The sequence below is a fragment of the Saccopteryx bilineata genome, chromosome 3 (genome assembly GCF_036850765.1).
Source record: "Saccopteryx bilineata isolate mSacBil1 chromosome 3, mSacBil1_pri_phased_curated, whole genome shotgun sequence".
Lineage (NCBI taxonomy): Eukaryota > Metazoa > Chordata > Mammalia > Chiroptera > Emballonuridae > Saccopteryx > Saccopteryx bilineata.
Genome location: NC_089492.1, coordinates 261,829,533 through 261,855,839, shown reverse-complemented (window position 1 = coordinate 261,855,839; position 26,307 = coordinate 261,829,533). Strand labels below are relative to the sequence as shown.

The following is a 26,307-nucleotide window of genomic DNA, read 5'->3' as shown; positions in this document are numbered from 1 at the left end:
AAACACAATATGGTGTTCAGAGAGGAATTGGGCACCTGACACCTGTATGTTAACCCAATAAACTGAATTAAAAAAAAAATTATTCATTTAGTCCATTCATCAGCACCTGTTTCCTGAGTGTCTTCTGTGTTCCAGACACTGATAAGTGCTGAGTTTTGAACAAGATGTACTATCCCTGACCTCACGGATTTTATATTCCAGCAGAGAAGACATGCTAATAAGCTGTTCAGCTAATGATTGAATTACAGTTGTGATAAATGCTACAAAGGAGGAATTTGAAAGTAGAATTTTTGAAGGAAGTTCTAACGAGTTCTTAAGGATTCTTTGAGGAAATGGCAGTTGTGCTAAACTTTGAAATAAGTCTTTCCAGTGCCTACCTGAGAGTATGACTAAAATGAGAGAGTTTGAACCATCAATTAGAACTGTAAGGCACTCTGTAAAGGATGAGCTAAAAACTCTGTATACCTCATTTGCCTTTATACATACCCCATTTGTCCTGAAGTTATCACTATTTTGTCTATTTATTGCCTGGTATAATTGACATTTATAATACTGAACAAGTCATGAAACAGATTATGTTCTTTACATTCTGTTTATTAAGACAGGGAAGTGAGAAGGGGTCTTTAGAAGTTTTATTCTCCTCTTTTACCAGTATACAAAACCCCAGAAAATTCTTATTTGCTCAGAGGCTTGCTTTTTTTTTTAAGCTTTCCATAAACAGTGAAAATAAAAAAGATGTATTTCTAAAAGTGTTTCAGTTGTTTGAAAAACTCACATGATTTTTTTCCATATTTATATGAGAAAATGATGTGTTAATACATCATTTATATTTAAAACAATTTCTCAGTTGTCTTCTTAGCCCAAATGGCAGTGAGGGTAAGCCCTTTATTTTTATATCTGTAACTAGTATGACTTGAACAAAATTGAAAATGAAAGAAAGAAAAAATGATGGCATTTTAGCTGAAAATAACCTGAAGATAATCTACATAATTTGACTCATTTATATAGTAGTGATGTTCATGAGTAATTTTTTAAAAATTGTACTAATATGTTTTTATCTGTGTTGGGACTGCCGTGGAGTTCCTTATAGTATCTATTCAGTGTTTAATTCTTATATGAAGTATTTCATTCCGTAAGATTAGCATTAGGTCATAAAAGAAAAATTTATCTTAATTCTTGCTTCATTAATTATCAAAGATAAAAAAGTTTTACATTATATAACAAAGTATACAGGAAAGTCACCATTTGCTTTTTTGACTTAGTCATCTCGTTTTTGATAGATTGCAAAGGTCGACTGCAAGGAAATACTAGACATCATATGTAATATGGAATCCGAGGGTCAGGATAACACAGCATTTGTTCTTTGTACAACTTACCTTACCCAGCAGCTCCAAACTGCAAGTGTATATTGTTCTTGGTAAGTAAATATATATATTTTTTCCCTTTAGTTATTAGTCATAGCATTTAGGGCTTACTGCAGAACATTGGTTTGTTTCACATTTAAAATCTAATAAGCAAATTAAATGACTTGTGAATAAAATTTTGTTTATAAGCTATCCCAATTAATTTAATGATGTCATTGGTTTAATCTTCTGGAAGAGTCCAAAAATAAAGGGTAAAACGTTTGAGCTCATTCTCATTATCCCATAGAGGGTTGTTTGTTAACTTCAATATATACCTTTTTCTTTGAAGATAAAAGTGGCAATATGAAAAAAAATTGGTGTTGGGTTGTTTTTCTTTACATTTATTAGATCTTCTGATAGTCACTTCCCCCCTCTTACTTGGAAACCCACTAGTTTATCTAGGTTTCTATATCAGAGTTGCACTAGAGAAGGTAATCCATTTGAATAATGATTTCTTTTGCTATACAGTACTACATAGCAGAATTACATTTTTTGTTTTAATTCAGTTTATAATCTTGTTTGCCTACTGAGAACTTTATTTTTTTTAAAAGGAAACAGTAGGCCTGACCTGTGGTGGCGCAGTGGATAAAGCTTCGACCTGGAAATGCTGAGGTCGCTGGTTTGAAACCCTGGGCTTGCCTGGTCAAGGCACATATGGGAGTTGATGCTTCCAGCTCCTCCCCCCTTCTCTCTCTCCTTGCTCTCTCTCTCTCTCTCTCTCTCTCTCTCTCTCTTCTCTAAAAAAATGAATAATAATAATAATAATAAAAAAGGAAACAGTAGGTGTAACCCATGGTTCTTTCATTCTAACTGTATTGAATCTATTTAGGCCAAAAGACAAACCTGTTACATAGGAAACCTCTAAAATGCAAGAGTCTATCAATAAGAAATCAGATTAGTGGTATGGATAATGTTATAGGAGGTTTAGAAAAAGATGCTCACTGTACACCAGTGTTTAAGAAAGGTCAGGGAAGCCCTGGCTGGTTACTTCAGTTGGTTAGTGTCCTCCCAAAAGGCCAACTTTGTGGATTTGATTCCTAGATCAGAGCACATGCAAAAATCAATTAATGAATGAATGCATAAATAAGTGCAACAACAAATCAATATTTCCCTTCCTCTTTCTCTCCCTCCCTCTCTAAAATCAATAAAAATAAATGAAAATTTTTAAAAAGAAAAAGGTCAGGGAGCAAGTAGTATTTAAACATCAATTCAAAGAATGGGTTGGATTTTTGCATAATCTTGATTAGGGGATTCTTGGGTATTTTAGAAACTAAAGATTACTTAAAGTTGGAAATGAGCATTTTGTTTATACGAAAACCCAGTGAGCCCTTTTTGTGTACACTTTAGCCTTCATTCATCTTCCTTTGGAGTATCTGTGTATATGTATAGTTTTATGTTAGTAGCATTTTATATATTACTATATTTCTTTTGTTTACTATTTTGTATAGAAATATTATTTATGTACTACAAATTATCTCACTCAATCATCATAATAATCATTGCATAGATGAGGCAGGTAGTATAGGATCAGAGGGATCAGAGAAGCCTTGTGATTGCCCAAGGTCTCAAGACGAACATGGTAGAGCTGAGGTGCAGTTTCAGGATTTTTGGCTCCTAATTCAGATGTCTTCTTGGCACAGCCAGAATTCAAATTGCAGTCTTTACAACCAAGTCCAGTATGCCAGAGTAATGTTTCCTATGAAAAAGGAGACAGTGAGATAGGGACTTTAAAATATTTTGTAATAATCATTGTGGGCATTTTGTTAGGAAACTAGAAAAGGTGATATAAATTTTTCAAAAATGGTTAATAAGTAGCAGTAAAATTTTTGATTACTAAATCAATCACTTTTTCCCCCTGAAGAACATACTCCTATTTTTCTTGTCACAGTTAACCTCTTTGCCTCTAATAAAAATATATATGCCTCATTATAGTTTGGTTTTCAGTGCAGAGAATATATTAAATAACATATGGGATGCGTTATAAACTTTTTAAAACTAGTCACATAGTTCTCTTAATAACCGTGATCCAGCTTCCCTTTTGTAATGACCCATGCTTTTTTTTTCTTCCCTTCACTCAGCTACCATTAGCCCTTCTAAGGATGTCAGTGGCTCTAGGATTAATGCTGTTCCCCTGTAGCAGGAAAGGATTAATAGGGATTCCCCTCTTGTTGGCCTCCCTGAGGAGCTGAGTAAAGGAAAGAAAAAAAATTATTTTTCTTTTCTCCCTGAAGCTGGACGAGGAGAGACAGTCAGACAGACTCCCTCATGCGCCTGACAGGGATCCACCTGGCACACCCACCAGGGGGCGATGCTCTTTTGCGACCAGAGCCACTCTAGCGCCTGAGGCAGAGGCCAAGGAGCCATCCCCAGCGCCCGGGCCATCTTTGCTCCAATGGAGCCTCGGCTGCGGGAGGGGAAGAGAGAGACAGAGGAAGGAGAAGGGGAGGGGTAGAGAAGCAGATGGGTGCTTCTCCTGTGTGCCCTGGCCGGGAATTGAACCCGGGACCTCTGCACGCCAAGCCGATGCTCTACCACTGAGCCAACCGGCCAGGGCCTAAGGAAAGAAAATTTTAAGTCACTTCACACTTTGTTAAAAGTAAACTCCTTCCAAGCAATTCAAAGAGAAACAATAGAAAATTTCAGAATTTGGAAACTTTTTTTTAACCTGTTGTTTTCAGACTTTTTAAAAATAGGATATTTTGATGAGATGTTTGTAAAAATAAAGTTGGTTATAATAAAAGTAGTCACTTAATTTTAAATGTATATATGTATTAGAATTAACTTATTGGAAATGTCATCCTTTAATATGATCACCATGGAAGGTAATATTTGAAATGCAAACTATGTAACTATTACCCAAAACGGTTCTTTATTCTTAATTTCCTTCAGAGATATTTATAAACCACATTAAAATATTTTATAGCAGTGATCTCTAAAGGTACGGTATATTGCTTAGTTGCTGTTTATTTAACCTTTCCTGGCTCCTCAAATTTTTGGCTATCTGTAAAAATTGGAGTGCTAGAGGAATGAATTTTGTATAGATGTCTAGCAGTGGTAATGTAATTAGAGTAGCCATGCAAGTGAGAATAATAATCATTTTGAGTGAAACAGTGTACATATAGATGTGTAATTACCACTGCTTCTTTAAAAATAAAATCATACAGTTGAACCACATTAAGCTTTTGGAGAGTATTTGATGGGTCGACCTTTGCTTTCTGTCATGTCTCTGAGCTTAAACTTTGTACATTGTATGTTTGAGTTTCTTCAGATGTAATTTTCTGTCTGTTCTCCTAACTAGACTGTGAAACATCAGGGTTGTTATGTATGTATACCTAATTCACAGTTGAGTCCCCTGCACCTGGCGAAGGCCAGATATCCATATGTGTTTTATTTAACTGAGTTTTGTGGGGGTGGGGAAGCGGTCATGAGAATCAATTACTGTATTTTTAGGATCCTTCTTTATAGCATGGTCTTTCCTTTAATTCCATAAAGTTTTGTTTTGAACCTCATTTCTAAAGTGCCTTAATTCTGGATCTCATTGTGACATGTTAACTGGACTTTCATGGGCCTCCTGCTGTTTAAAGTTCTTGCTTGGTAGCTACATCTCTGCCAAAATGCATTTCTTCCTACTTGTAGAAATAAATTTCCCACCCAATTTTATAAGTTTGTAATTTGTTGACTTAAGGTAGGCAGTGAGCTAATTTGAGGATGCAATAGGTCATCTGAGCACTGGAAGCATCTATACAATGGAATCATTTTTCATATATTCTTTAGTGGTTGTCCTTTTTATTTTAAGATTTTAGAGAGAGGAAAATGGTGGGGGGGAGCGGGAATCATCAAGTCGTAGTTGCCTCTCATATGTATCTTGACCAGGCAAGCCCGGGGTCTCAAACAGGTAACCTGAGCATTCCAGGCCAAGACCCTGTCCACTGCACCACCACAGTTCAGGCAGTGGTTGTCCATTTTTAAAACATATCACTATACTAAATGAAGAATTATTTATCCTAGCGCATGGATAACCCTGCAGGCTAAAAGTTATGATTCACTGGTGTTTTATTTTTCTGATGTGCAGATTTGATTGGGTGATTAAAATCACTTATTTGCATTCTCACGAGTAATATATTGGTTGTCATGGTTTCAGGCATATTTACATGTTTAGGTGGGTAATTGTCATTTTAAATCATTGAACTGTAATGTACAAATATGTATACAAATATAAAATACATGATAAAGTACCTTTTTTTGATCATGGTTATTTGGAATTAAAATAAATAAAGCTTGAAATATTTAATTTGAAATAAACTAAGCCCTAGATATTCTGATTTTTTAAAAAATTATTGGAGACCATAATTCTGTCTTTTATCACATTATCAGATTTGCCTACTTAACATTTTAGCTAGTCAGTGAATTTTAGTTAGATCTTTTTTTTTACCATTTTATCTTCATAATCATGTTTTGCTGGCTTTGGTTATTTTGTTCTTTTTAAGTAGGATAGATTTCACATATATATTTTTTGGTAGATAACTTCTTTTTATCTCTGAGCATATGTGATTCTCCCATTTCCTTTGTTCTTCAGAATTTTACACTATTCTCAAAAGTTTTTATTACAGAAGTGGCTTACATCTGAATGAAACAATCTTGTGAGTTTAAAAATGAACAGTCGGCCCTGGCCGGTTGGCTTAGTGGTAGAGCGTCGGCCTGGCGTGCGGAAGTCCCAGGTTCGATTCCCGGCCAGGGCACATAGGAGAGGCGCCCTTTTGCTTCTCCACCCCTCCCCCTCTCCTTCCTCTCTGTCTCTCTCTTCCCCTCCTACAGCGAGGCTCCATTGGAGCAAAGATGGCCCGGCCACTGGGGATAGCTCCTTGGCCTCTGCCCCAGGTGCTGGAGTGGCTCTGGTCGCAACAGAGCGATGCCCTGGAGGGGCAGAGCATCGCCCCCTGGTGGGCAGAGCGTCGCCCACGGGGCGTGCCGGGTGGGCGCATGCGGGAGTCTGTCTGTCTCTCCCTGTTTCCAGCTTCAGAAAAATACAAAAAAAAAAAAGAACAGTCATCCCAATTACTTGACTGGCTTGCAGCTATTTTCAAAGCTAACCTATCTCGATTTTTATTTTTTCTGGTTAGGAAAGCAACACTGGTTTGCCAAAGACATTTAAAATTAAAATTTATAAGTGTTTTAAGTTAAATTTTATTTGTTTTAGCTCAAATTTACCATCATTAAATATTATAAGCTTTAATCATATATCTTTTGAGATACATATTCATTTCAATCTTTGAAGCAAGGGTAGTATCTGTGTAAGCATATTACCGTATGAGAGTCCTAGTAATCTCTTTAAAAGTATGCAAAAGTATAAATTCTGTTAAAATTTGTTCATTTTTTATCTATTATTAAAAGAGGTATATTTTTGTAAGCAAGCAACACTGTGTGGCAGATGATCACGCTAGCATTTCTGTCCTGGACATTTCTGAATTTCTAGTGGCTTTCCTTGAGAGTTTTCTCTTAACCCAGTCAAGGTTTTATGTAATTTTTGAAGCTTTTGTTTCCATATGAGTTATTTTTGAGATCTTGTATTTTAGCCTTTTCCAAGAGTACCAATTTACTAATTTATTAGTAATATTTTAACATTTCAAAATACAGGCCTATGTAGCATCATGACATTGTAGAACTGGGAAAGACCTCTGAGATTAATGTGGAGAAGTGTGCTATTAGAATAGTTATTGGTTGCCCTGGCCAGATAGCTCAGTTGATTAGAGCTTCATCCCAAAGCACAGAGGTTGCTGGATCGATCCCTGGTCAGGGCACATTCAGGAACAGGTTGATGTTCCTATCTCTCTCTGTTCCTCCCTCTCTTTCTAAAATCAAGAAAATAAACATTAAAAATAATATATTAATTTTTTAAAGAATAATTGGTTAAAAAATAGAAGAATAATTATTGTTGTATGCATTTTGTTGGAAGTATAGTAATGTGTGATCCCTGCCCACTAGGATGGTCACTGCAGATACCAGTGTAAGGGGTAAAACGTTTTGGAACAAGGTGGGAATGGTTTGGGAGGAAGGTATAGGGAGTATAGATAGTTTTTTTCTTCTAGTTTTTGTTTACTGTCAATTTATTTTCACAAACAAAAAAAAATGGGGTTGGAAGGTGGATAGCAAATACCAGTTGCTTTAAATGTTTTACCTTGATCTTTCATTTTATAGGGAATTGACTCTCTTTTGGAGTAAACTGCAAAGAAGAATTGACCCTTCTTTAGACACTTTTTTGGAGCGCTGTCGTCAGTTTGGTGTCATAGCTAAAACACAGCAGCATTTATTTTGCCTCATTAGAGTTGTACAGACTGAAGTGAGTAATTTATGCTTTTTATGCTGATTGTCTTGGAGGGAAGAAATGAGGGGGTAGATAACTCTTAGGCAGCTCTTTTTAGATAAGGGGAAACGAGAAACATTGGGGTTTAATACAGTTATGGAATTGGACATATCTAGCTGTTTCTGCAGCTTGACTTCCGAAAAATCCACAATTTTTCTTAATGGAAAATAATAATTTGAAGTGACAGACCACTGGAGGCAAGGAAGATTATGTTTTTTTCCTATCACCTCAACTACCCTATATCTGCTTTCCTAGAACAGTTTTTGTATTTTATACAGACATGTCTGTTTGCAAATTAACATAATAATTATAAATGAAGAAAATATAATTGCATTGCTTAGCTTCTTGAAGATGCAATGATAACATTTTTAGGGGGTTTGGAGTAATAGAACAGCTCCAGAATTAATCCACAAATTGTAAACTTTGCAAAAAGGAAATACGTTAGATATTTTTAGGACGTAAATATTTCCTAAAATGAAATGGATTGCAAATATATAAAACCTTGGGGGTTTTTGGTTTTTGTTTGTTTGTTTGTTTGTTTTAGTTCAGTCCTATAGATACACAGGGTGGAACAAAAGTAGGTTTACAGTTGTATAAAATAGAGTTCATTCTTGTATTAAGTTCAAATAAACAACTGTAAACCTACATTTGCCCCATCCCGTATGCTAGACTGCTAACCTAGAGATTTGGGGCAAGTCTTACGCTATCTTTATTTTTGTTTGGTTTTGTTTTTAGTATCTTCTCATGACTGAGTTCTCCATATACCCATATCTGTAATGACTAATGGGTATGTTTTATGGGTTACTTCGAAAACATCCAAGAATTGTTTATACTTATTTTTTCAAAGATTGTTCTTACATTAAAGTCAAGGCACAGTTGTAGCTTTGTTATTCCCAATCTTCTTTAATGTAACATTCCATATCCTATACTTTATTTCAAATATGTTGATCTAGTTTTCTCCAGTGAAGACAGGAAAAGAGAGAAACAATGATCAGAAGCAAGTTCATGGTCAGATAAATTAAGTGATAATTACTTTTAATCACTGTGAATGAGGTTGTGATTCCTATAACAGAAAAAACAAGTTCACATATTATAGAACTTGACATATTTAAAAATGTTAGTGTTACACAGGCCTTTAAAAAGTTTTGCTTTTTAATCTTGAAGGAAAGTATCAATTTTCTATTGCCGCATAACAGATTACCTCAAAGTTAGCACTTAAAACAGCACTCATTTATTAGTTCACAGTTTTGTAGGACAGAAGTCCAGCACAGTGTGGCAAGGTTTCCTGCTTAGATTATCACAAAGCTGAAATCGAGGTGTTGGCCAGGCTGCGTTTTTATCTGTAGAAAATCTGCTTTTAAGCTCATTCTTGATGTATGTTAGCCACAGTCTGATTTCAGCTCCTAGAAGCCTCCCTCCCTCATTCCATGCCTTTATTTTCAAGCAGGCAAAGGCACTAAGAATCCTTTCTTCAAGTCTGACCTCTTCCATCTAAATACAGACTTAGACTTAAAGGGATAAGGTGATTAGGTCACCCGCTTAGGCATTCCACCTATGTTAAGATCAGCTGAATTGGGGTCTTAATTACATCTTCAAATTCCCTTTTGCCATATAACATAATCACAGGAATGAAATCTCATCATATTTACAGGTTCTACTTAAACTCAAGTGAATGAGATTATACCAAGGTGAGGGTCACTGAGGGTCATTTTAGAATATACTTACCACAAGGAACCACAGAACATGTGAAAGCTGCTAGAAGACAAGGAAAAGTGGGTTTCTAACCCAGACCAAGGAATTGGATGTGTATCTGAATAACCAGAACCTATTTCTCTTTAATCCCAGTGTAGGATACTTTCCACTATAACCCTATTTATGATATTTGACCTAAAGAGTAGGAAAGATGGGGACTGGTAGGTGGAAGGGGAGTGAATATAGAATTTCAAATGGAGAGTCTTGCTTCTAGCTTTTTAAAAGAGGCAATCTAACTTGTCTTTTTTTTTTTTTTTTTTTTTGGACAGAGAGAAAGAGAGAGAGGGACAGATAGGGACAGACAGGAAGGGAGAGAGATGAGAAGCATCAATTCTTCGTTGAGGCATCTTAGTTGTTCATTGATTGCTTTCTCATATGTGCCTTGACTGGGGGGCTGGCTACAGCAGAGCAAGTGACCCCCTTGCTCAAGCCAGCAACCTTGGGCTCAAGCCAGCGACCATGGGATCATGTCTATGATCTTACACTCAAGCCAGCGACTCCATGCTCAAGCCGACGACCTCGGAGTTTCGAACCTGGGTCCTCTGCGTCCCAGTCCAATGCCCTCTCCACTGTACCACTGCCTGGTCAGGCCTAAATCAATTTTTTAAATGTTTTATTGATTTGAGAGACAGAGACAGGAACATGGATCTGTTCTTGTTTGTGCCTGGATTGGGTATCAAACCGGCAACCTCTGTGCTTCAGGATTATACTCTTAACCAACCAAGCTATCCAGCCAGGGCTAAATCAGTTTTGGTCTAGTTCTGTTGTGAATGGTAGAAATCCCTTAATAGTAGTGATCTAAAGAAGATAGAAGTTTCTCCCTCTCTCATAGTAGTAGATAACCCAGGTAGATAGGCCAGGGTTGCTTTAGTAGCTCCATGTAACAGAGACCCAGATTCCTTTGGTCTTTGCATCTTGCATTCTAAAAACTGTTCCAAAGCATACTCTCCCTCTCGGGAGCATACCCACACCTTTCCCTTGCCCTTCTTCTCAGAGCATGTGTCCTTTGCCTTTCTCTCTCCTAAGCTCCAAGGGCCCTTTTGCTTCTGTAACTTGTCCCTGAGCCTATGTAGCCTAGCTGGCTTACTTCTACCTCTGTAACTTTCTAAGTAAATGTTCTTTTATGCTTTGGGGAAAAAAATAAAGTAGAACTATTCTAATCCCAACTATATATATGTCTCCATTCCAGATACCAAGAAGGGAAGTGGGGGTCCTGGCCGGGTTGCTCAGTGGATAGAGCATCATTCCAGTGGGCTGAGATCACAGGTTCAGTCCCCAGTCAGGCAGGTAGAGAGGCAACCACTGGATGCACAACTAAATAGAACTAAGTGGAACAATGAATCGATGCCTGTCTCTCTTTCTCTGTTTCTCTCTCTCTCCCCTTACCCTTTTTTCAAATCAATGGAGCCCTGGCCGGTTGGCTCAGCGGTAGAGCGTCGGCCTAGCGTGCGGAGGACCCGGGTTCGATTCCCGGCCAGGGCACACAGGAGAAGCGCCCATTTGCTTCTCCACCCCTCTGCCGCGCTTTCCTCTCTGTCTCTCTCTTCCCCTCCCGCAGCCAAGGCTCCATTGGAGCAAGAATGGCCCGGGCGCTGGGGATGGCTCTGTGGCCTCTGCCTCAGGCGCTAGAGTGGCTCTGGTCGCAACATGGCGACGCCCAGGATGGGCAGAGCATCACCCCCTGGTGGGCAGAGCGTCGCCCCTGGTGGGCGTGCCGGGTGAATCCCGGTCGGGCGCATGCGGGAGTCTGTCTGACTGTCTCTCCCTGTTTCCAGCTTCAGAAAAATGAAAAAGAAAAAAAAAAAAAAAATCAATGGAAAAATTAGAAAAAGAAGGGAAGTGGGGGGAAAACATACTCTGACATACCTTTCCCCCTTTGTGCACACCCGCGCGTGCACACACACACACACACACAGCCACATCCAGATGCAAAGGAAGCTAGGAGATATATTCATTATTCCCAGAGACTTTGTAACCAGGTAAAACTCAGATGTCCTGTTTTTATAGAAGAGGAGGGGAAAGGATATTGGGAGACAAGTAATGGCCAGTCACATAGTGCTTAGGAGGAAAAAGTTAATGATGCTGAAAAGCTTGTGTGGACATTAGGTCTGTTGCAGAAAGCAAGTGTATAATGGAGAGGGCCTTGTAATAGTGCTTCTTTATTTTCTGGGCTTCAGTTTTCTATAAAAGCTTAAACTAAATTGTCACTTAAAGGTGCTTAGAGTTGTTAAACTTTAATTCTATGACTTGAGAATGTCAAGTGGAAGGGATGACTATAGAATCCAGGGTCTCTCAAGACTTTCAAAAGAGTATGACAGAAGGAATATTGATGTGATTATATCTTGAAGTGGAAAGTGTAAGAAAGAGGGGTCAGCTTGAATCTAGTTTACTTGGTCATGGGCCCTTTTGGAGAAACATAGTACAACTGTTTTGCAAAACATGACCTTGTATAGTTTAATCCCTTCTATTTATTAATAAAGAAGCTAAAAATTAATGATGTGTGACTTGACTTATATGGATCATAACATCTTGTTCACAGCAAAGTCAGGGCTAGACCAATTTTGACAAATTGTATAATGTGATAAGGTTATCGTTTATAATTCAAGCACAGAGGACTTGGAGAAAGCCTGGTAAATTTTAAACTATTTCATAGCTTCTCGACAAGTTATTATTATCACACTTAATTTCTTTTGGAAGACTATGAGATAAACAGAATATCCATTTTTTCTTAAATAGCCTATACTGGTTGAATGGTAAAATTTGTGAAATCAGTAAAACACTTAAAAACAACTAGAAATACATTCTGAACAGATATGCCAAGCAGTTACTTATTAAAGGATTGGTGAATAAATTAGACTTAGGATATGGAATATAGAGTTGAATTTTGAAGAAATTGATAGTCATGCAGCCTGGCCTGTGGTGGCGCAGTGGATAAACCTTCAGCCTCGAATGCCAAGGTTGCCGGTTCGAAACCCCGGGCTTCCCTGGTCAAGGCACATACCGCAAGCAAGCAATGAACAACTAGCCTGAAACAACTATGAGTTGTTACTTCCCATTCCATGCTCCCCTTTCTCTCCTGTCTCTGTAAAATCAATAAAGTATTTAAAAAAAAGAAAAAAAAGAAATTGATAGTCATGCATAAATTAGTGGTTTTTAAACCAGGAAGCTAAAGGAACAAAGGGTGGCTTGGCATGTTGTATTAAGGGCACTTGGGATATAGCAAAATCAGTTAAGCTTTTGAGTTAGTATAAGTTGTAAAGTGATTAAGAACTCAGGCTCTAGAAAAAGACTGCTTTAAGTTTAAATATTTGCTCCTCTGCTCATCAGCTAATGCCATTGGGCAGCTAACCTTCTGTGCCTTGTTAACTTTCATCTATAAAATTAGAATAATGTATGCAAAGAATTTATTTAGAATAGTGCCTAGAATGTAGCAAGGGTCTGTAAATTGATGGCAATTATTTCTTTGTGTTTTCAGCATTTTGAATGGTGCCCAACATGGAATAAATTGTTTAGCAAATTGATGAACAGTGGAATTTATCCTCAGTTATTTTAAATGGTATTCTGTTGAGTATTTACTATGTGCCAACATTGTAGTAATCACTTTACATTATCTTCATTATTATAACAATGTTAGGAAAATCTCATAGTACCACTGCTATTATCATTTTACTGTAAAATGTTCTATAAAAGAAGTGAAACTAGGGTTCAAAGACAGTCAAAGTCTGACTCAAAAATCTGTACTCTTAAGTAATGCATTTTAAGCTATTCTGCCATGTGATTTCACTTTTCTTTGCTCATGTTATTTCCCTATTCCATTTCAGCCCCTCCCTTAAAGTCAGCTTGTATACATTAGCCCAGTGGTCCCCAACCTTTTTTGGGCCATGGACTGGTCAGAAAATATTTTCATGGCCCGGCCTTTAGGGTGGGATGGATAAATGCACAAAATAAAATTATGCGATCGGTGTAAAAACTGGTATTTTTTAATATAATTGTCGAACTTACGAGACAAGCATCAACAGTGAGTCTTAGACAGATGTAACAGAGGGAATCTGGTCATTTTTTAAAAATAAAACATCGTTCAGACTTAAATATAAATAAAACGGAAATAATGTAAGTTATTTATTCTTTCTCTGCGGGGTTTGGTGACCACTGCATTAGCCTTTTATCACAAACGACCAGATCATTTTCCTGATTTTTGACTAGTTTTTGAGAACCTGCTGCTATGGAGAGATTTACTGATTTCTGCCCCCTCCCCCCAATTGGGAAGCATGAAATTCCATACACATGTAATTTTAAAGTACTAATTCTTTAGGAGGAGATGAAAATAATTTTAGTTTTGAAGTTTTGAAAATTCCCATGTGTTCATAACATGAGTTTCTTACATTGAATTTAATACTAGACTCATTTCTCTTGTACCCAATTATTTAAACCCTATTCTTTATACCCAACTTAAGACAAAACCTTTTTTTGAATCCTTTGGTGACTTAATTTATCCTGAATTCCTTTGAATTCACATGCCATTATTGTTTGTATGTTTGGCACACAGGTAAATTCCTTGAAGGTTAGGGATTGCTTTAATATGCAGTTTATATAATGTTTCTGTAATTAAAAAATAATATTCCTTTCCTGCTTTCCTTGTAGGCACAAGATGCTGGTCTTGGGGTATCGATTTTATTGTGTGTCAGAGCTCTTCAACTCAGATCAAGTGAGGATGAAGAAATGAAGGCATCAGTTTGTAAAACAATTGCTTGTCTTTTACCAGAAGATTTAGAAGTTAGACGAGCCTGTCAGCTTACAGAATTCTTAATTGAGCCCAGTTTGGATGGGTTTAATATGTTAGAAGAACTATATTTGCAACCAGATCAAAAATTTGATGAAGAAAATGCACCAGTTCCAAATTCTCTGCGATGTGAGCTCTTATTAGCTTTAAAAGCCCACTGGCCTTTTGATCCTGAATTTTGGGACTGGAAAACTTTAAAACGACACTGCCACCAACTCTTAGGACAAGAGGCCTCAGATTCTGATGATGATCTAAGTGGCTATGAAATGTCTATAAATGACACAGATGTTTTAGAGTCATTTCTCAGTGACTATGAGGAAGGTAAAGAAGATAAACAATATAGAAGAAGAGATTTGACAGATCAGCAGAAGGAGAAAAGAGATAAAAAACCGATTGGTTCTTCTGAAAGATACCAGAGGTGGCTTCAATATAAATTTTTCTGCTTGTTATGTAAGCGGGAATGTATAGAGGCTAGGATTCTTCATCATTCTAAGATGCATATGGAAGATGGAATCTACACATGTCCAGTTTGTATTAAAAAGTTCAAGAGAAAAGAAGTATTTGTTCCTCATGTGATGGAACATGTTAAAATGCCACCAAGCAGACGGGATCGCTCTAGAAAGAAATTACTGTTGAAAAGCTCTCAAAAGGGAATTTGTCCCAAGAGTCCCTCTGCGGCCCTGGAGCAAAATCAGTCATTGAATGAACAAGCCAAAGGAGAGTCTCATGAATATGTCACATTCAGCAAATTAGAAGATCGCCATCTACAAGACAGAGATTTGTACCCATGTCCTGGTACAGACTGTTCCCGTGTGTTTAAGCAGTTTAAATACTTAAGTGTACATCTTAAAGCTGAACACCAAAATAATGATGAAAATGCCAAGCACTACTTGGATATGAAAAACAGAAGAGAGAAGTGTACTTACTGTCGACGACATTTCATGTCTGCATTTCACCTGCGGGAGCATGAACAAGTGCATTGTGGTCCTCAACCTTATATGTGTGTATCTATAGACTGCTATGCTAGGTTTGGATCAGTGAATGAACTACTTAACCATAAACAAAAACATGATGATCTGCGTTACAAATGTGAATTAAATGGCTGTAATATTGTCTTCAGTGACTTGGGACAGCTTTACCACCATGAAGCACAACACTTTAGGGATGCGTCTTACACATGCAACTTTGTTGGCTGTAAAAAGTTCTATTATTCCAAAATTGAATACCAGAATCACCTCTTAATGCATAATGTTGAAAGTTCAAATGGAGATGTGAAGAAATCAGAGAATCTTGAGGAGTCTGCAGCACATGTAAAGCAAGAGTGTACTGATCAGCCCCATCTACTTGACCAAACTGATAAATCACATTTACCTGAGGATCTTCTTTTCTGTGCAGGATCAGCTAGTTCTCAAATAGAAACTGCAGAAAATCTGAAAGAAAACAGTGACAGTAATTCTAGTGATCAGTTAAGTCATAGCTCTTCAGCTTCCATGAATGAAGAGTTAATTGACACCCTAGAACACTCTGAAACCATGCAGGATATATTGTTATCTCATGAGAAAGTTTTTGTGTCCTCTGGTTTAAAAGAAAAATGTTCCAGTGTGGCAATTTGTTTTGATGGGACTAAGTTTACCTGTGGTTTTGATGGCTGTGGTTCCACTTACAAAAATGCAAGAGGGATGCAGAAGCATCTACGAAAGGTTCATCCATACCATTTTAAACCCAAAAAGATAAACACAAAAGATCACTTTCCCTGTTTGGGTAATGAACACAATCAAACAACTGCAGAACCCAAACCCAGCTCAGATACAAACAGTGACTCCCCAGATGAAGGTCTAGATCACAATATTCATACTAAATGTAAACGAGAACATCAAGATTATTCTTCAGGAGCCTCTATTTGTGCTTCTAAAAGGCCATGTACAGAGGATACCATGTTGGAACTTCTGTTGCGCTTGAAACATTTAAGCTTGAAAAACTCAATAACACATGGATCTTTCTCAGGGTCATTACAGGGGTACCCATCTAGTGGTGCTAAGTCTCTTCAATCGGTTTCATCCACTATCACAGATCTTAATTTTCAGAATCAAGATGAAAATATGCCAAGTCAGTACCTTGCACAGTTAGCAGCTAAGCCTTTTTTCTGTGAGCTTCAAGGATGCAAATACGAATTTGTGACCAGAGAGGCTTTGTTAATGCATTACCTTAAAAAGCATAATTATTCAAAAGAAAAAGTCCTCCAGTTAACCATGTTTCAACATCGGTATTCTCCATTCCAGTGTCATATTTGCCAAAGGTCATTTACAAGAAAAACACACCTTAGGATTCATTATAAAAATAAACATCAAATTGGCAGTGACAGAGTAACTCACAAACTATTAGATAATGAAAAATGTGATCATGAAGGCCCATGCTCAGTAGATAGGTTGGAAGATGATTGTTCTGCCAAACTTGGAGGTGATCCCAACAGTAACTTGGAGAAGCCACACTGTCATTCTAAAAAAGATGAATGCAGTTCAGAAACAGATTTGGAATCATCTTGCGAAGAAACAGAAAGTAAAACATCTGATATTTCATCACCAATAGGTAGCCATAGAGAAGAACAAGAAGGAAGAGAGGGGAGAGGTAGCAGGAGAACTGTTGCTAAAGGAAATCTCTGCTACATATTGAACAAATACCATAAACCATTCCATTGTATCCATAAAACTTGCAACTCCTCATTTACCAATCTAAAAGGCTTGATTCGCCATTACAGAACTGTACATCAGTACAACAAAGAACAGTTATGCTTAGAGAAAGACAAAGCAAGAACCAAAAGAGAACTTGTCAAATGTAAAAAGATATTTGCGTGCAAATATAAAGAATGTAACAAACGCTTCCTGTGTTCCAAAGCTCTTGCTAAGCACTGTACTGACTCTCATAACCTAGACCATATTGAAGAACATAAAGTGCTTTCTGAAGCTGAATCTGCAGCGAGGTTTTCCTGTAACCAGCCTCAGTGCCCTGCTGTTTTTTATACATTCAGCAAGTTGAAGCATCACTTGATGGAACAGCATAATATTGAAGGAGAATTACATTCGGATTATGAAATTCATTGTGATCTTAATGGCTGTGGCCAGATTTTCACCCATCGCAGTAATTATTCTCAACATGTCTATTACCGACATAAGGACTATTATGACGATCTGTTTAGAAGCCAGAAGGTGGCAAATGAAAGGCTACTAAGGAGTGAAAAGGTGTGTCAAACAACTCTTACCCAGGGGCATGAACATCAGACTACCAGGAGGTCATTTAATGCTAAGGCTAAAAAATGTGGCTTAATCAAAGACAAGAAAGCTCCAATTACTTTTAAAACAAGAGCTGAAGCCCTCCATATGTGTGTGGAGCATTCTGAGCACACACAGTACCCCTGCATGGTTCAAGGATGCTTATCTGTGGTGAAGTTGGAGAGCAGCATAGTGAGGCATTACAAACGTACCCATCAGATGAGTAGTGCCTATTTAGAGCAACAGATGGAAAATCTTGTCATTTGTGTTAAGTATGGTACCAAAATTAAGGAGGAGCCCCCTTCTGAAATAGAGCCCTATATAAAGAAAGAAGAAGATGGAAGCTCTGAATCAGAGCACACAAAGCTCAGCCGTTCCCCAGGTGGCCACAGCATACCTGTCCAGAACACTGATTCCCTTCATCTAGGTGAAAGGGATGGAGATCAGAAAGGATGTACAGAAAACAACCAAGTGTTTGAGGCAGATACTCTGCTTTACAGAGGAACTTTGAAATGCAGCCATAGCTCAGAAACCACTTCTTTGGAACAATGTAATATAATTCAGTCTCCTCTTTGTAAAATAGAAAATTCCATACCTGATCCTGATGGGACTGAAAATGGGACTTATTTCACGAGTTTCCAGCTGCCTTTACCAAGGATCAAAGACTCAGAAAGTGGGCAGCAAGGTTCAGGGCAAGAAAACACTGTAAAAAATTCAACCCATGTCCCAAAAGAGAATTTTAGGAAGCACCCACAGCCCAGATCATTTGATTTGAAGACTTATAAACCTATGGGGTTTGAATCGTCATTTCTGAAATTTATTCAGGAAAGTGAAGAGAAGGAAGACGATTTTGATGATTGGGAGCCTTCAGAGCACTTAACATTAAGTAATTCCTCACAATCCAGTAATGACTTAACAGGGACTGTTATGGCAAATAATATAGTGAATGACAACAACCCTGAAGTTGACATACCTCATTCTTCCAGTGACTCTGCAATTCATGAGAACCTAACTGCAATTCCACCTTTAATAGTAGCTGAGACAACAACAGTTCCTTCCTTGGAAAACCTGCGAGTTGTATTGGACAAAGCATTAACAGACTGTGGAGAGCTTGCCTTAAAACAGCTTCATTATCTTCGGCCAGTGGTTGTCCTTGAAAGATCTAAGTTTTCCACACCAATTTTAGACTTGTTTCCAACAAAAAAGACAGATGAGCTTTGTGTAGGAAGTTCCTAAATAGCAATTTTGTTTTTGAAACAGACTGGCTCCAGCACTGCAACATGGGGACAATTGCCAACTCGAACAAAGGCTGAGAACCAGCCATACCATTGTTTAAGGTAGAATAGGCTGTGTATTTACATGAATGTATAATATCTATGTCAGCACTATTGGCTGAGTCCATTAGCTCTCCAGTTGGTTTATTGATCGGGTTTTTTTGTTTATTAAAAATAAGAAATGGAACTGTACTCTTGTTTGGTGCTAATTAATACATCAAAATATATTGGGGCTTCCTTTTTCAAATTATGTGTGCATGATTGTATATGGAACAAATACCAAGATCCCAGGGTGGGAGGGCTAGGGAAAGGGATATGGAGTTCTTACTTGACTTGAATGTGCACCTAAGGGTGCTTTGTGTAATATATTGTACACTACAGCATCTTATATTTTTTGAGTTGAGTTTCAATAAATTACAATTTTTCACCCATTTCCTGTTTACTCATGAAGAGTTTTCATACCGCCTGACCTGTGGTGGCACAGAGGATAAAGCGTCGACCTGGAAATGCTGAGGTCGCCGGTTCGAAACCCTGGGCTTGCCTGGTCAAGGCACATATGGGAGTTGATGCTTCCAGCTCCTCCCCCCTCCTCTCTCTCTGTCTCTCTTTCTCCCTCTCTCTCTCCTCTCTAAAAATGAATAAATAAAATAAATTAAAAAAAAAAAAGTTTTCATACCACTCATAAGCTAGAAGTGCACTTGTATTTTCTGGAATGTGCATTTCTATTGTACCCCAGTGGTTTTTTGTTTCTTATTAACAAGCCCATTCAGATCAAGCTTCTTTTTGAATGATTATTGTCTAAATTTTTTTTTAAATTGGGAATTCAGTGTTTATTTTTCAGAGTCAGAGAGAGAGAGGGATAGACAGGGACAGACAGACAGGAATGGAGAGATGAGAAGCATCAATCATCAGTTTTTCGTTGGTGTTGCAACACCTTAGTTGTTCATTGATTGCTTTCTCATATGTGCCTTGACCATGGGTCTTCAGCAGACTGAGTAACCCTTTGCTCGAGCCAGTGACCTTGGGCTCAAGCTAGTGAGCTTTTGCTCAAACCAGATGAGCCCATGCTCAAGGTGGCGACCTCGGGGTCTCGAACCTGGGTCTTCCTCATTCCAGTCCAACACTCTATCCACTGCGCCACCACCTAGTCAGGCTATTGTCTTAAATTTTTTGTGGAAAGAAAATTTCACACCAAATAATTCGCTTTGGGAGTTAAGATAGCTCCCACAGAGGATGTTTAGGTAGAAAGGAGAAGTAGGCCAAGCAGAACATGAAAAGCATAGCAAATCCAGAGGTATGAAGTCATGTGTCCAGGGAACTACAGATAATTTGACAGGCTGGCAGTCAGAGGGGAGCAGGGAGCACTGGGGTAGATGAAGTTATCGTAGAGATAGGCAGGAGCCACACCATGAATACTATTGTGGACTTGAGTCCATAAGCAGCTGAGAGCCTTTGAAGGATTTTAAAATAATCTATAGATTACTTCAAATGCGTGAGGTTTGAGGGGCTGGAATGGAATAGATAATAAGACTGCTAAAGTAATTCAGGCAAACTTGATAAGAGTCAGTATTAACATTTGCAGCTGAAGGAAAATAAATGAAATTGAGAAATTTAGAGAATACTTTTGGGTCTTGAAGGATGAAGAAAACATTGAGAAAAATGTAAAGGCCTGACCTGTGGTGGCACAGTGGGATAAAGCATCGACCTGGAACACTGAGGTTGCCGGTTCGAAACCTTGGGCTTGCCTGGTCAAGGCACATATGGGAATTGATGCTTCCTGCTCCTCCCTGCCTCTCTCTCCCCCCCTCTCTAAAAATCAATAAATAAAATATTTTTTTAAAAAATGTAGCCCTGGCCGGTTGGCTCAGTGGTAGAGTTGGCCTGGCATGCAGGGGACCCGGGTTCGATTCCCGGCCAGGGCACATAGGAGAAGCGCCCATTTGCTTCTCCACCCCTCCCCCTCTCCTTCCTCTCTGTCTCTCTCTTCCCCTCCCGCAGCAAGGCTCCATTGGAGCAAAGATGGCCCGGGTGCTGGGGATGGCTCCTTGGCCTCTGCCCCAGGCGCTAGAGTGGCTCTGGTCGCAGCAGAGTGACGCCCTGGAGGGGCAGAGCATCACCCCCTGGTGGGCAGAGCTGGGCGTGCCAGGTGGATCCTGGTCGGGGGCATGCGGGAGTCTGACTGTCTCCCCCCATTTCCAGCTTCAGAAAAGTACAAAAAACAAAACAAAAAAAATGTAAAGTGGTGCAAGCAATTGAGGTGGGAATAAAAAAAGCAAGGAATGGTTTTTTTGGAAGAGGGTAGAAAACAGGATGAGTTTGGTCTTTGATGTGTTAAGTTTTAATATACTGTGGGACATCGATGTCTAATGACAAGGTAAGGAACATGTTCTTATAGATGGAGTAGCTTTATTCTCTGTTCCTTATGAAGTTTCCAACCTTTTATTAGCTAGCAATAAAATAAACATTCCTAACATCCCTTTATTATGCCTGTGGTTAGAATTTTAAGATCTTTTCTCTGACCCTTAAACCTTGTTGCCTTGTTTAGTCAGCTCTTCAGAAATTTCATTCTGCCACCTTCTCATCCTAAGTCTAAAGCACCCCCTGTGCCCAAGTTATCTGTGCTTGGCTCAGATCTCAGTAGGTAACAGGATTGTCAAATAAAAATCTGTTGAAAGAAACAGTGGCCGGAAGAGACCGAGGCCAGTGCTGATTCCTTGGGATCTTGAGCTTTGGGTTTCAATTTCCTCACAAAGTGAGGAGAAATGATTGATAATTTTGAAAGGCCACTTTCTATGATCTGAGCATGAGAAACAGTTGGTGGCCACATTTCAAAAAGTCCTCATACTAAAGATTTTTAGCCCAGAGCAAGAGAAAGCTGCTAGTTTGCTTAAGGCTGAACTATATCCATCCAACCACACCTAACTCCTACCCCCTGGAAGGACAAAATTAGTCCCTTTGCAGTGGAACCCAAACCCCAATTTTCAGAACCCAATTGAAAGTCTGCTTCAGTACTTCGAATCAAATGGTTAACCCTAACATTTTTGTTCCAGTTGGAGCAGCTTGCTTCATTTGATCTTTACTGGAGACAGTGTTTTGTGTTAGAAGCAGCATGTGTGAATATATGATAATACAGAAAGTCAAAAGGTTTTTTTAATAGACTTTCTTATATCCAGAATTCTCCCTATTTTCATGAGCACATATATAAAAGAGGATGGAAAACGATGGAAAAACAAGTTTTTGATTAGCCTTTCTAGGGGTTCCATCCCCAACTTATCTTCTTAGTTGCCTACTTCAGAACTGTACTGCCAAGGACATAGTCACTGGAGGACAGTTAGTCACTATCCAAATATTTAAGTACACATTTTAAAATATATACTTCCAGATGCTTTGGGACGTAAAAATACCAAAGTAAATTTGTCAAGGCATCTGCTGTTGTGGAACTTCAGTGTGAAGGCTGGGGTAGCTTAAACATTGTTCATCAAAATGTGGCAATAGGTCAGCAGCATGGGCATCACCTAGGAGCTTGTTAGAATATAGACTGTACAGACCTGGACCAAAATCCGCGCTGTTATAAGGTCTTCAGATGGTCTGTAGGCACAGAACAGTTCTAGGAGCAATGGGCTGGCATACAAAGTGGGATGTTCTGTGAGAATTCAGGATAATTATTTTTAGCACTTTACATAAATTATCTTGTTGAATTTCTATAACTCCATGAAGTTGGTACTGTTACCCTTGACACAAGCTTTAGAGATGAAATGACTTGACTAGCTGATAAAGGCCAGAAAGGAGGTAGAGCCTAGTTTCCAATCTCTTCTGACTGGAATAATATCAGAGGGGAATTTAATGTGCAGGACAAAAGAAAGTTGCAGGTGGTATTTAAAGTACAAAAAATAGCAAGTTTTGTAATTAAATAGTGTATTCTTGTGAGAGTGAGTGGGAAATAAAGTTTGAAGTGCAGGTAAAAGCCAGATCATGCAGATCTAACTCCAGTCGTATAATCCAGTGTTGACATTTACTCGTGAGGGAAGAGATGGAAAACTGGTGCATGTTTCTGTGAATAACATTTAGCCTGTAAAAAGGTTAACTTTTTTTTTTTTTTTACAGAGACAGAGTCAGATAGAGGGATAGATAGGGACAGACAGACAGGAATGGAGAGAGATGAGAAGCATCAATCAGTTTTTCGTTGAGACACTGTAGTTGTTCATTGATTGCTTTCTCACATGTGCCATGACCGCGGGCCTTCAGCAGGCCGAGTAACCCCTTGCTCGAGCCAGTGGCCTTGGGTCCAAGCTGGTGAGCTTTTTGCTCAAGCCAGATGAGCCCACGCTCAAGCTGGCAACCCCGGGGTTTCGAACCTGGGTCCTTCTGCATCCCAGTCTGACGCTCTATCCACTGCACCACCGCCTGGTCAGGCAGGTTAACTTTTAATCTTCTAAAAGTCAGAAAAGTTGCTCAATCCCCTTTTGTCCCCACCTCCCATCCTTACAGACTGATGCCTCCTGGGTTTGTATTACAGATTCAGGGGCAAAGCCACCTATTACATAAAGCTGAGTCTAGAAAGAGTTTTTGATTTGCTGAGTCTACACCTGCAGGAATAGACTGTGACGGACTGCATTTGGAGGTCTGAACCACTTTGAGGAAAGTAAGCAGGACAATCAGCTTTAATGTCTACCTGTAGGTATGTTTAGCCTGGAAAAGATAAGACAGGAGGCACAGGAAAGCTATAGCCAAATATTTACAAAGCACATTCCATCCTTAGCTCCTGGAATAAGTGTTGAAAGTGACATGGTAAGTTTCCTGCGTCTGGAGTGTACAGTCTACTAAGGAAGACAGACATTAAACAAAATAATAAAAATAGTTAAAAGTGCTGCAGTAGAAGCTCTGGTTGTGGTGGGAACCAAAAAGAGGACAGAAAATGCTTCCTCGAGGAAGTGATGTTTAAACAAGTTCGAAGAGTCAATAGGAGTTAGCCAGAGAGGATAATCCATTATATGCAAAGGATTTGTGGTACAATAGCTTTGTATGGTAGTGACATTAACAAGTTTAGTTGAAAGAAAAAAATGGGAACAGGAAAGGAGAGAAGGTTAAATAGGTAAGCAAGAACCAGGTATTTATTTTAGGGCCTTGGAACCACGTTTTAGATTTTGTTTGAAAGGCAACAACCTATTAAAGGCTCTAAAGTAAACACTGCGTATATCATGAGTCTCCATGTGTAAGTCAAAAAGCCTTATAGGCCATGATTACTGAGTGAACATAACCGAGTGATGACTAGCTGGCTGGCTAGGTGGATGGACACTATTTAAAGGTGGGCTGAGATGTCTTCTATGGTGATAAATTCTTGGTCATTGGAGGTGTCCAGTTCCAGTGGTGAATCAAACAGGTTTTTTGGCTTAGATTCTCTGAGGCATCTTATATTATTGAGATTTACAATACAGTACCTTGTGTTTGGTCATAAACATCACTACAGATAATAGTTGCTCTTATCTATATGTTTAGCATGGTACTTTTACACAAATTATCAAATTCTTATTACAGCTCTACACTGTAGGAATAACTTCTACTTAGCAAATGAAGAATTGATTCCCAGATTAAGTAATATAAAGTAACAAAGTTAGTAAATAGTACAGCAAAATTAGAATCCAGATCCATTATACTCTCAAAGGCCTATGCTCATAATTACTGTATAAAACTTCTACATGAACGACTACATAAATATAGGTACTTACAGAATGAACAATTTAGGCTTGAATAGATACCTGGAATTTTTCTAGGGGACTTTGCATTTACTTAAAAATATTTTAATGTGTTGCTGTGTGCTAAGCACTAGGGATACAGTAGTCAATAAAATGGGCATGGTCCCTGTCTTCCTTGAGTTTATAACAGACAAGGAAAACTGATACTAAAACAAAAATTGTACAAAGTATAGTTGTATAAAGTGCTTTGAAAGGAAAATATAAAGTGCATTGTAACAGGGATCTAACTGAGTGTGGGGAGTTTAAGGTAATGAGTCAGCCATCACAACCCTATCTCCAAAAAGTTTCCAGTTACCTTTTTTTTTTTTTTTTTTTTTTTTTTAAAGCAAGAGAGAGAGAGAGAGACAGAGAATGAGACACAGACAGCCAGGAAGGGAGGGAGATGAAAAACACCAACTTGTAGTTGCAGCACTTTAGTTGTTCATTGATTGCTTTCTCATATGTGCCTTCAACAAGGGGCTCCAGCCAAGCCAGTGACCTTGGACCCAAGCCAGCAACCTTGGGCTTCAAGCCAGTAACCATGGGGTCATGTCTATGATCCCACATTCTAGCCTACAAGCCTGCACTCAAGCTGGTGAGCCCACAGTCAAGCCAGCGACCTCAGGGTTTTGAACATGGGTCCTCAGCATCCCAGGATAATGCTCTATCCACTATGCTACCACCTGGTTAGTCTAGTTACCATTCTTAAATGGTTTCTGACATACATTTAAGCTGTTATAGTTAAATCCCAAGTTTTACCTGAATAACTTTTAATCCTTACTGAAAGGATCCTGGCTACAATCTGTCACTAGCAGACTACGGGTTTAATATCCATTGCCCTGGGCAGTTACTCAGTGGTAGAGCATCAACCCACAGTGTGGATGTCCTATGTTCAATTCCCAGTCAGGGCTCACAGGGGAGGTGCCCATCTGCTTCTCTACCCCTATACCCTTGCTCCTCTCTCTCTCTCTCTCTCCCCCCCCCCCCCCCCCCCCCCCCCCGCCTCCTGCAGCCATGGCTCGATTGGAGCAGGTTGACCTCAGGAGCTGAGGATGGCTCCATGGCCTCTGCCTTGTGTGCTAACAGCTGGGTTGCTGAGTAATGGAGCAATGCCCCAGGTGAGCAGAGCATCGCCTCCTAGTAGGCATGCTGGGTGGATCTCATTAGAGCGCATGCAGGAGTCTGTCTCTGCCTCCCCTCCTCTCACTAAATAAAATTTTATATATATCAAATATAAATATATATATATATATATATCCCCATAACAGTCACTCCCTAAATCATTTCTCCCTGACATAGTACTATATTTTCAACAGCATTCTAGACTCCATTTTCTGGATGTGTCTCTGACACCTCAAACTTACCATACCTCCCCTTCCTGTAAGAACAGAACAGTCATTACTTCCCACCAGGCTTCTCTATTCCTGTTCTTTTAGTCAACCAGAATGAACAACTTGGAGTAGCATCAGACAATATTTTCTAGAAATTATTTGTCGTAACTGACCCTTTCTCTCTTATTGTGCCCTTCCCCTCATCTGAGTACAAAACCTCTTTTGGATTCTTGCTGTGTGTGAACTATCTTTTTCTTTCGTTTTAAAAATATTAATTTTAGGAAGTGAGGGAGAAAACAAGACAGAAACATCAATCTCTTCCTGTATGTGCCCTGACTGGGGATCAAACCCACAACCTTTGCATATGGGAATGACACTCTAACCAACTGAGCAATCCAGCCAGGGCTT

General features: G+C 38.8%; 1 protein-coding gene and 1 long non-coding RNA gene across 3 annotated transcripts in view; one reads left to right on the top strand and one right to left on the bottom strand.

The window, feature by feature from the left end:
• The window catches only part of RLF (RLF zinc finger), a 94,846-nt gene extending 75,609 nt beyond the window's left edge, over positions 1 to 19,237 (top strand). The window contains exons 6-8 of the mRNA XM_066269522.1: positions 1,281 to 1,417; positions 7,599 to 7,740; positions 14,158 to 19,237. Coding sequence (XP_066125619.1) covers positions 1,281 to 1,417; positions 7,599 to 7,740; positions 14,158 to 18,798 — 4,920 coding nt within the window. The 3' untranslated portion in view covers positions 18,799 to 19,237. The remainder of the gene's footprint in view (positions 1 to 1,280; positions 1,418 to 7,598; positions 7,741 to 14,157) is intronic.
• LOC136331293 (uncharacterized) overlaps positions 1,751 to 26,307 on the bottom strand; it is a 34,880-nt gene continuing 10,323 nt past the window's right edge. Inside the window, exons 2-4 of one of the 2 annotated variants that reach the window (XR_010730466.1) lie at positions 22,385 to 22,479; positions 15,668 to 15,726; positions 1,751 to 3,099 (exon numbers count right to left, since the gene is read on the bottom strand). This is a non-coding gene — a long non-coding RNA (uncharacterized lncRNA). The remainder of the gene's footprint in view (positions 3,100 to 15,667; positions 15,727 to 22,384; positions 22,480 to 26,307) is intronic. The other variant, XR_010730465.1, reaches the window with a different exon arrangement.